This window comes from Salvelinus sp. IW2-2015, linkage group LG16 (genome assembly GCF_002910315.2).
Source record: "Salvelinus sp. IW2-2015 linkage group LG16, ASM291031v2, whole genome shotgun sequence".
Classification (NCBI taxonomy): domain Eukaryota; kingdom Metazoa; phylum Chordata; class Actinopteri; order Salmoniformes; family Salmonidae; genus Salvelinus; species Salvelinus sp. IW2-2015.
In genome coordinates this window covers 40,746,155-40,756,679 of record NC_036856.1, presented here as the reverse complement: position 1 = coordinate 40,756,679, position 10,525 = coordinate 40,746,155, and the positions used below count along the sequence as shown (strand labels likewise).

The window sequence follows — 10,525 nt, the reverse complement described above, 5'->3', positions numbered from 1 at the left end:
CCATCCTCACTCTCACTGTTCTGCCTTTCTCTTATCTCCTCTCTTCCTCTCGCCTTTTCTCTTTCGCTTCCCCTCTTCTCTTAACTCTCTCTTCCCTTATCCTCCTTTCCCTTCCCTCTCATCTTTTCCTCTTTCCCTCCCCCTCTCACTCTCTCTCTCCCTTTCTCTTTCCCTCCCCTCTCACTCTCTCTCTCACCTTTCTCTTTCCCTCCCCCTCTCTCTCTCTTCCTTCTCTTTCCCTCCCCCTCTCTCTTTTCCCCCTTTTTATTCTCTCTCTCTCTCCCTTCATCTCTCTTTCTGTTCTCTCTCACAGCACTTTGCCATCCTGCTGAAGTACATCATTCACGTAGCAATCCCAGACATCCCAGCTGGGTGGGGGAGGAGATGGCCAAACTGGAGTACCACCGCAGGGAGGCTTTTAGGTAAATTGTTATAATGGCTTATTTGGTCAATGCTGAATCACATTGGTGTTGTGAGCAATTCATTCTATCGATCAAGCAATAATCAATCAAATTGATTTATAAACCTTTTTACATCACCAGTTGTTACAAGTGACCAGTAACCAAAGTGAAACAGTAAGCCGGCCTAGACCTCAAAGAGCAAGCAGAAGCAGAAGCAGATTGGGTAGGAAACTCTCCAGGAGGAAGAAACCTAGAGAGGAAACCGGCTCAGGGGCTATCCTCTTCTGGCTGTACTAGTAGAAGTTAAGATTGAAATGACATCAAGGTCAGATAGTTTCCACAGTTCAGAGTGTGCACATGTTTGTCAGACTGTGATTGCGTGAGTTGTTTTAGCAGTTGTTAATCTCCCTACAGAAACACGAGCGGCAGGCGCAGCAGCACTATCAACAGCTACAGAGGAGAAGAGAGAGGAGGAGGAGAGGCAAGAGGCAGACGGAGCACCAGGCTCGCAGGGAGAGGGAGAGAGATGAGGGGAAGGACTCCTCCGGGGGAGAACCACCACACGAAAGGCCACGGGGGAAGTCCGCTCTGGAGGGGGTGGAGGTGGGGACAAGCCAAGAGGCCAGCTCCTCCTGGCCAAACACACCGTGATGAAGCTCAAACTGATCACCCCTTACAGAGCAGTTCTCCTCCGCAGCGCGCGCCCCTCAGTCTCCACCGGAAACGAACCCAAGCTCCCAGGGTTCTCAGCTCAAATTCTCAGTCGCCTGAGAATAAGAAGGAAGCGGCTGCTGCCGCTGCAGCTACACACACACACACACACACACACACACACACACACACACACACACACTCCTCTTTTGTCTGCAATACATATAGAAATGCATGAGCTGCATTTCTGATACTTTCCGAGCATTTTCCAAAAAAAGGGAGAGCAGTGTTTCTTGATTTATTCTATTCTGAAAATTGTAAGCATCCTGGCGGCCATCTTGCCACTGAAACATAACATCTTGGTTTGGAGGTCAGAAGAAAAAAAGGGATTGGTGTGTGTGAATCAAAAGCATAATGAGACCTTTCACAGTCACCACACAACGGTGGCCTGATATCAGACTCATTTTTAACTGTGACGGCCGATCGGCTTTTCTACTTATACGAACCGGCTGTGCTAGTCGAGCAATATCAAATCAGTGTTTCAAATCTGAGCAGTACTGCAAAACACGTCCAGTTCTTTGTTTTTCACCCACACTCCCATCTGAAGGCATACGTGAGCAGTCATGAGTTTTGTATATACAGTACATCCCATGAAAACAACGGCAATATCTGAAGTGTATGTCTGACACAGTGTGTGGGAAACAGGATGTTGTGTTTGACGTTGTGAAAGGCAAAGGTGAAAATCGTTTGATAAAAGACAGGCTCTGTCTTGCATCAGTATGAGAGAGAGAGAGAGAGAGAGAGACAGAGAGAGAGAGAGACAGAGAGAGAGAGAGACTGATGCCACAGGATGTTGATGTGGATTATACAGTACACGGTATGTAACATGGAAAGTCTGGGTTCCTGTAGTTTGCTGTGTGCCATTCTAATCTCTCCCCATTCAAGCCTGCAGAGAGACATTCTACACAGTATACTAATGTCTCTCCATTTCAGCACACAGATCTGACTAGATTAGTGAGTAGACTAGACATAGAAAGAGAGAAGATTTGCACTAAACCCTGACGTTCTGCACTGAGACAGCAGAGCCTGTTCTGACTGCAGGTGGAAGGAAGAACTATACCGGTCTGCCTCATAACACAACATAACATATACAAACGTTGGATTTTATTATCGCTAGTATCTTGTACTGTAGATGCTGTTGTCATTTCATCCGATCATCCCTAGTTCCTAAATCCCATGATGGTCCCCGTCATTCATTTGAGAGCTGATATATATTTTATATTGTTTATTCTATTTATTTCCAATGGAATTTGTTGCCAAAGCATCACCTTTCTGACTACACTGGCAGTGATAGCATAGAGATGACAGATTTCTAAATTCCTTTTGTAAGCAAATCCAAAGGGATAATTCAACCATTTTCTTTTCTATAATGTGGCCAGAGGATGGTGCCAGAGTACAAGAGAGTGTTTTATACATCTAACTTAGAGTAGGATGAAGTTGCCCCTGGATACTGATCCAAGGTCAGTTTTGCGTTCCCCACCCCTATTGCTAACGTTATGATTTGGGGACGTTAATCTGATGTTACATCTGTGTTCATGAACTCATATTAAATCCCAGTCTTCATTGAAAAGAGGAACCGTGGCGCTCCACAGCAAGTGAGATTCAGCACAGCGTTAGAGAGACAGAAACATGAACTATGCACCTCCACTCCATCCTCTCTGGCTAAGATCTTTGCAATAATACAGTGTTAGAGGGACAGTGGCACAGACACACCACTAGTCTTTTACTGGTCCATGCCTTAGTACTCCGCCTCTTCAGACTGCGTTCCACCAATAGGATCTCTTAGTACTCCGCCTCTTCAGACTGCGTTCCACCAATAGGATCTACTTAGACTCCGCCTCTCAGACTGCGTTCCACCAATAGGATCTTAGTACTCCCCTCTTCAGACTGCGTTCCACCAATAGGATCTCTTAGTACCCACCTCTTCAGACTGCGTTCCACCAATAGGATCTCTTAGTACTCCGCCTCTTCAGACTGCGTTCCACCAATAGGATCTCTTAGTACTCCACCTCTTCAGACTGCGTATCTCTACCACCTCCAATTAATATAGGGTCTCCAGCTGACCTGGATTCTCAGTGTGGGTATCAATAGGGAACATCCCATCACTCCGTCTGGGCTGAAACACACACACACACCTCCTGTCTGAAATAGGAAACCTACTCTTAAGAAGCTCCCCTGGTACTATATTCTCTTCATCTCTGATCATCTCTCTCTGCTTTTAAATATGAGATGAGGTTAACTAAAATGATTGTCAAATATGCATTTTGGCCTAAAACATACATAGCCTTCTTTCATTTTGCATGGATTGCCTATCTATAATGTACTTCAAGCTACAACATAATGGCATGGTCCATGCTTCTGCATTGAGACTGAATATAGCATTTTCATGAACATAGTGGCAACAATAAGTATTGAGCTCTGACTGACTTAACTAGTTGTGGGTAGTTACATCTCTGACTGACTTAACTAGTTGTGGTAGTTACATCTCTGACTGCTTAACTAGTTGTGGTAGTACATCTCTGACTGACTGAACTAGTTGGTAGTCACAGCTCTGACTGACTTAACTAGTTGTGGTAGTTACATATCTGACTGACTTAACTAGTTTTGTAGTTACATCTCTGACTGACTTAACTATTAGATCTGTGTTTGTGTAGTACATCTCTGACTGACTGAACTAGTTGTGTAGTTACATCTCTGACTGACTGAACTAGTTGTGTAGTTTACATCTCTGACTGACTGAACTAGTTGTGGTAGTTACACTCTGACTGACTGAACTAGTTGTGGTAGTTACATCTCTGACTGACTAACTATTTGGTTAGCTACATCTCGACTAACTAGTTGTTGTAGTTACATCTCTGACTGACTGAACTAGTTTGTGGTAGCTACAGCTCTGACTGAACTAGTTGTAGTATACAGCTCTGACTGAACTATTGTGGTAGTTACAGCTCTGACTGAACTAGTTGTGGTAGTTACAGCTCTGACTGAACTAGTGTGTGTAGCTACAGCTTCGACTGACTGAACTAGTTGTGGTAGCTACAGCTCTGCACTTAACTAGTTGTGGTAGCTACAGCTCTGGCTGACTTAACTAGTTTGTGGTAGTTACAGCTCTGACTAACTAGTTGTGGTAGTTACACTCTGACTGAACTAGTTGTGGTAGTTACATCTCTGACTGAACTAGTTTGTAGTTACAGCTCTACTAACTAGTTGTGGTAGTTACATCTCTGACTGAACTAGTTGTGGTAGTTACATCTCTGACTGACTGAACTAGTTGTGGTAGTTACATCTCTGACTGATAACTAGTTGTGGTAGTACATCTCTGACTGACTAAGAACTTGTGGTAGTTACATTCTCTGACTGACTAACTAGTTGTGTAGTATACATCTCTGACTGACTTAACTAGTTTGTAGCTACATCTCTGACTAAACTAGTTTGGGTAGTTACATCTCTGACTGACTGACTAGTTTGGTAGCTACAGCTTACACTGAACTAGTTGTGTAGTTACAGCTCTGACTGAACTAGTTGTGGTAGTTACAGCTCTGACTGAACTAGTTGTGGTAGTTACAGCTCTGACTGAACTAGTTGTGGTAGCTACAGCTCTGACTGACTGAACTAGTGTGGTAGCTACAGCTGGCTGACTTAACTATTTGTAGCTACAGCACAAACTCTGGCTGACTTAACTAGTTGTGTAGTTACAGCTCTGACTGAACTAGTTGTGGTAGTACATCTCTGACTGAACTAGTTGTGGTAGTTACATCTCTGACTGAACTAGTTGTGGTAGTTACATCTCTGACTGAACTAGTTGTCGGTAGTTACATCTCTGACTGAACTATGTGTAGTTACATCTCTGACTGACTAACTAGTTGTGGTAGCTACAGCTCTGACTGAACTAGTTGTGGTAGTTACATCTCTGACTGAACTAGTTGTGGTAGTTACTCTCTGACTGACTGAACTAGTTGTGGTAGTTACAGCTCTGACTGAACTAGTTGTGGTGTTACATCTCTGACTGAACTAGTTGTGTAGTTACATCTCTGACTGAACTAGTTGTGGTGTACAGCGGTCATGACTGAACTATTTGTGTAGCTACATCTCTGACTGAACTATTGTGGTAGTTACATCTCTGACTGACTAACTAGTGTGGTAGCTACAGCTCTGACTGAACTAGTTGTGATAGTACGCTCTACAACTAGTTGTGGTAGCTACAGCTCTGACTGAACTAGTTGTGGTAGCTACTCTCTGACTAACTAGTTGTAGTACTACACTCTGACTGAACTAGTTGTGGTAGCTACATCTCTGACTGAACTAGTTGTGTATTACATCTCTGACTGAACTAGTTGTGGTAGTTACAGCTCTGACTGAACTATTTGTGGTAGTACATCTCTGACTGAACTAGTTGTGGTATACATCTCTGACTGAACTAGTGTGGGTAGTTAACAGCTCTGACTGAACTAGTTGTGGTAGTTACATCTCTGACTGAACTAGTTGTGGTAGCAATAGTAGTTACATGGGATATGAGCTGAAAAGACACTTCAAGGCAATAAGGAAAGAGAAATAGCAGTTTGTGTGGGAGTGAGTGACGTTTGATCTCATCCTCACATTTCCACCTCCCTCTACAGCCAATTAAGTCATTATAAGGAAAACATTTGGTTAATATCGTCATCATCATCATTAATTTGTGAATAATGCCAAATAACTAGGCCACGGATGAGAGACACGATTGAGACATTTCTCATTTACTGTAGCTGTGAAGCAGATGCTGTCAGACTAGTGTTTGAATAGATGATCTGTCGTAGGCCATTGTCAGTAACAATCATCCACGGTACACCTGCCTGCTGTGCCTCTGGAACACACTGGCTTGGTTTCTGTGTTTGTTTCACCTTTGATACAGGCTAACAACTTAATAGTGCTGAGTGGCTTCCTCTATTTCCCCATCTCTGATCAAAAAGTGCTGAACATGTGAAAGCAAATTCCCAGCAGGCAACTAACATCTTGCTTTGACCTGTCCTTCCTTTTTCAGATCAGTGCAGATGAAGGAAAGGAGACAAAGAGCTAAGACCGTGTTAGTAAGACTGTTGAGATGCAGCCTTTGTTGGGTCAGTGGCCATCATGGTGCATGACTTTGGTCTCAGTAGACACGTTAATCCTTATGGGACGGTTTTATCAGACAGAGCCACTTTGAAGTAGAGAAACGGCTCATGTCAGTATCAATGGGAACTGTGTAATTTCAAACTGTAAGGAAGTGCTCCGAACGACTTGACCTTTTGATGTTCTATCACTGCACTGCTTAGTTACGAATGCTTAGAATGCTTGTGAAACGAGAGCAGAGGGAATTTTGTTTATGAAACATTGTTTGGGACAGTTGTCTAAATCCAGTCTCTAAAGCAGTGTTACTTTACAGTATTGGTTTGATGGGATAGCCTGACGGGGGAGGGGTAGCCTCATCGTTGAACTGAACAGTAAACAGTGGATGAGGTGAGATGTACTGTACACCTACTACCAGTATGTAGAACCCTTCCCTTTACGCCGTCCTAACTAAATAAAACATCTCCATGACAGCCTCACTAACTGACCAGACATCATGTGCTCTTCCAATGTACCACTGTACAAAAAAAAATAAGTTTTCTTTTCAAGAAAAATATGATACTGAGAAATGGGATTATTTATTTCTTTTAATTTATTTTGTCATATTTTTGTAAGATCTGAAATATAGATAATAAAACAATTTTAAATTGAAATGTGTTATTATTGTTTACACACACACACACAATATAAAAGTGTGAAACAAATTTACAATTTACATTGTTTCAATAACATGACAACGGACATTACTTTTAAATCACTGCTTTTATTGGAGCGAAGCTGAAAATAAAGTTTTACCTAATATACAATAAAACAGGGTGAGGCATAGAGTGGATATTCAGAACAGTCTAGTCTAGCAGAAGCATAGAGTGGATATTCAGAACAGTCTAGTCTAGCAGAAGCATAGAGTGGATATTCAGACAAGTCTAGTCTTAGCATAGAGTGGTATTCAGAACGAGTCTAGTCTAGCAGAAGCATAGAGTGGATATTCAGAACAGTCTAGTCTAGCATAGAGTGGATATTCAGAACAGTCTAGTCTAGCAGAAGAGTAGAGCATGTCTTTACGCTTCAATGGCAGGTACAGTAGGAAACTCACACCGATTGCAGCATCTGGAGCTGAGGGGAAAATAGACTTGCCGTGACTTTGTTGGGCAGCGTAAACACTAACAAAGGTCTGGGGCCTGTTCAGAAGGGTCCAACATAAAAGTACAAGGAAATGTATAATATAGAGCAGATACTACTCATGTCAGCTCTTTTCATTACATTTCTATCTGCAGCATTCTGAATAAACTCCAGAAATCAGTGTAGTATTGTACAGTAGTACAACACCAGTACAAGCTGAATCTCTGGAACAAGGCAGGATGGCGACTGCACCTTTCTGTTCATGCATTCCATGGCAGTGGTCTGTTACTTATATACCACAGGAGACTGCTGAGGGGAGGACGGCTTATAATAATGCCCGGAACGGAGCAAATGGAATGGCATCAAACAAATAGAAATCATGTGTTTTATGTACTTAATACCATGCCACTGATTCCATTCCAGTCATTACCAAGAGCCCATCCTCCCCAATTAAGGTGCCACCAACCTCCTGTGGTACATATCCCTGTATCCTCTTCTCCACACAACCCCCCTCCCCCCTATAATAAATACTTATTATAGCCATGTAGCCACATATAGATTTATTTGACAAAAGTCAGATGCAATGTCATTTTCTTTAGAGAAATATAAAGCCTAGATCTTAATATCTAACAGCTTCCACTGGCTATAATATTTACACAGGTCTTCATACTGAATACAACATTCTCTCACCACCCCTCATATTGACATAGGCTTCTATTCTTTGCTCTACCTCTGCTATCACTTGGTTGTGCTGGTAAGGTGAGATCTTCACAAACATACATAATGGGTACACCGATTACAGTGTAAACAAATTCCATACAATTCTGGTAAAGTGAGTAGTCAACACCTGGTGACTAAAACAATTTGTCTTGTCATTCTACAATACCCTTTTAAACAGCATACATTGCCAGAAAGCTGCAAACATTCAAACTAAGCTAGTAAGCTGTTGAGTCACTTGTCATGTTATCCCTATTGACCAGTAGGAGGCAATAGATTAAAGAACTCAGTCCTAAAATGTACGGTAAAACAAGCCAGCACAAACTTCAAAAACACACAAATTCAGAACAGAATCATGGAAGATAATGCATATTGAACATTAACACAAGTCTGGGAGGTAGTTTCTTCCCCTGTTGTGGTGGCCGGGTTGTGGCAGGCAGCAGTTCACAATCACAATGTATACTTGGGTCTGCAGAAGCAAACTGTGGAAAGGTGTTGCAGTGCCCTCATGAGGCCAAGGCTGGGCAGTGAAGCTGAAAACAACACTGGATCTGACAGGAAGCTTTTTGCAAAAGGTAACAAAAAAAAAGAAAAAAATGTTACGTCTTTCCCAAACCAGGGCGGACTCTTTCTCAGATTGTTTGTCTTCATGTCTGTCATGGTGGGCCTGTCCGTGTGCTTCCTCCACAGATGCACGCATCTGTACACACACACTCCTAAGAGTCCTCGTTCATCTCTTGGCTATCTGTCCTGGCGATTTTGCGTGGAGGTGCTGGACTCCCTCCCTCTCCTTGCTCCTGTTCCCTCTTCTTCGCTGCGTTCTGTTCAACAGAGAGGGAAAATATAGTACTGTCACTCACTAAACTGAAAGCATGGACACACCTGATTGACAACCTGCTCCACAAAGTTGATGTTCCGTTTAAGAGTGAGCATGCTTCCCAGTGCCCTGGTCTGTGACAGGTTACAACTGTTGCTGTACGACACCTTACATTCACACCTGGATAGCATCTATCTATTCAGTAACCCTCCCATCAACCTCACCTTTTTGTCCCAGTGATGATGAAGGTAGCGCAGGAGGATATTGGTTTTCTCTGTGACAATAACTGGTAAGTAAAAGAGAATTTCAAAACTCAGATTTCATCCCCCCCTCTCAAAACCATAGTTCTATTTCTAGCAGTATATTTTCCCCAAGAAAAGCTAAATAAATAAAATGTCCATGAAGTCTGTCCTCTCGACTAAGAATGGAGGTACTTACTCTGTTCTGAGGGGTACTCACGTGTCGGGAGGTACACGGACGGTCTTCGGTTCTGTAAACAGTAATTCACAGAGATTCAGATGGAGCAAGACTTATGTTCATCTTTCACATGGAAAATATTCTAATAGTCGGCACTCACCGATGCTTTACACACAGAGTCTGCATGGAACCGACTGAAGTTACTCTTGTTGTAAACGGGGAGACCCTTTAAGAAATCCGCCTTTGGAAAAAGAAACGTATTCGGTTTGTGTTGTATGGGTAAAGGTGTAGGCTGAACCCAAACAGACAATTTTGCAGAGCATCTTCCATCCTGTAGCTCAGGGGTGACCAAGCCTCTTGCCCTGCAGGATGTCTAGGTTGACCTCTAGCTAAATATGAAGGATGCTCTATATCCCATTTGACAGCGTTTGGTTTAAACTAGACAAAGTGAGAAGCAAAGAACACTAACGTTCTGGAATACGTGTCCTCCAAGTCACCATGACATGGGTGGGGTACACCCCTGCCCTGCTCGAAACGGGGGGCTGATGCCATGGGTGGCTGACACTGGGCGTTCCCTGTCTGTCTGTTTGGTGGATTCTTTTTGGCTAGCTAAGATACAAGCTAGCCAAGTATTCAATGGAAACATGAATGTTACCAAGAAGACAGATAGCAAGCTAGATAACTAATTGAGATCATACGATTAAACAACTCAGATGAACAGCCACATGATAAGACCATGCATGACATTAGCTAGCATTAAGCTAACTAGCCAAGCTGCCATAACTAAGTTGTCAAGCTAGCTGCCTGCCTTCTCTTCACAAAATGTTTTGCCGTCAAGTTAGCTACCTTATCCATGGTTTTCCCTTTTTAGTGTCCCACGACGAGACGCCGACTGATATCTTGCAGATGGATGGATAATATGGCAGGTAACGTTAGCTAGCCAAAGCTAACTGTTTTGGCGAGCTAACAGTCGTTAGCTGGATAGTTAGCTAGCTAGTTGCTCTCAAGCCTAGCCAACGTTTATGAAATCCTCCACATTCAGTTGTTATTGGAATCACGCTGTTGTAAACAGTCTTGGGTCCAATTACACCACCTATAATCATTAAACACGCCGCATAAAGTAAAGTGAGGCTCATGGCCATAAATACATGTAAACTGCTTTGCTTCGTGGCTAACTCTTTAGCATGATGGTAGCATAAACGCTGCATACAGCTACAACCCTAGCATAACCATTGGCTATTAACCTATCCCATGTGATCTAAGA

The 10,525-nt window shown here is 42.9% G+C and overlaps 1 protein-coding gene, 3 long non-coding RNA genes and 1 pseudogene across 7 annotated transcripts; 3 read left to right on the top strand and 2 right to left on the bottom strand.

Annotated features, from left to right (window-relative positions):
• The window catches only part of LOC111975343 (anoctamin-8-like), a 24,517-nt pseudogene extending 24,091 nt beyond the window's left edge, over positions 1-426 (top strand).
• A 2,567-nt stretch (positions 427-2,993) lies between these two features.
• On the top strand, positions 2,994-4,394 carry LOC139028971 (uncharacterized). The gene is made up of 4 exons (XR_011481207.1): positions 2,994-3,620; positions 3,832-3,856; positions 3,985-4,210; positions 4,326-4,394. It is a non-coding gene; the product is annotated as an uncharacterized lncRNA (long non-coding RNA).
• Positions 3,533-5,337, bottom strand: LOC111976097 (uncharacterized). Of its 4 annotated transcripts, none has more exons than XR_011481204.1 (6): positions 5,287-5,337; positions 4,835-4,902; positions 4,330-4,397; positions 3,871-3,907; positions 3,637-3,728; positions 3,533-3,606 (listed from the first exon to the last, which is right to left on the bottom strand). It is a non-coding gene; the product is annotated as an uncharacterized lncRNA (long non-coding RNA). The 4 variants fall into 4 exon arrangements; XR_011481203.1 differs by lacking the exon at positions 5,287-5,337 and adding an exon at positions 5,058-5,102 and having other exon boundaries at positions 4,835-4,907; XR_011481205.1 differs by lacking the exon at positions 5,287-5,337 and adding an exon at positions 4,995-5,043 and having other exon boundaries at positions 4,835-4,907.
• On the top strand, positions 4,954-6,844 carry LOC139028970 (uncharacterized). The gene is made up of 2 exons (XR_011481202.1): positions 4,954-5,073; positions 5,540-6,844. It is a non-coding gene; the product is annotated as an uncharacterized lncRNA (long non-coding RNA).
• Positions 6,845-7,855: 1,011 nt separating this feature from the next.
• Positions 7,856-10,478, bottom strand: LOC111975780 (DET1- and DDB1-associated protein 1). The gene is made up of 5 exons (XM_024004358.2): positions 10,108-10,478; positions 9,422-9,502; positions 9,283-9,334; positions 9,069-9,130; positions 7,856-8,848 (listed from the first exon to the last, which is right to left on the bottom strand). Exons 1-5 carry the CDS (start codon positions 10,114-10,116, stop codon positions 8,744-8,746), a joined length of 309 nt encoding a protein of 102 aa, XP_023860126.1. The 5' UTR covers positions 10,117-10,478; the 3' UTR covers positions 7,856-8,743.
• Positions 10,479-10,525: the final 47 nt, after the last annotated feature.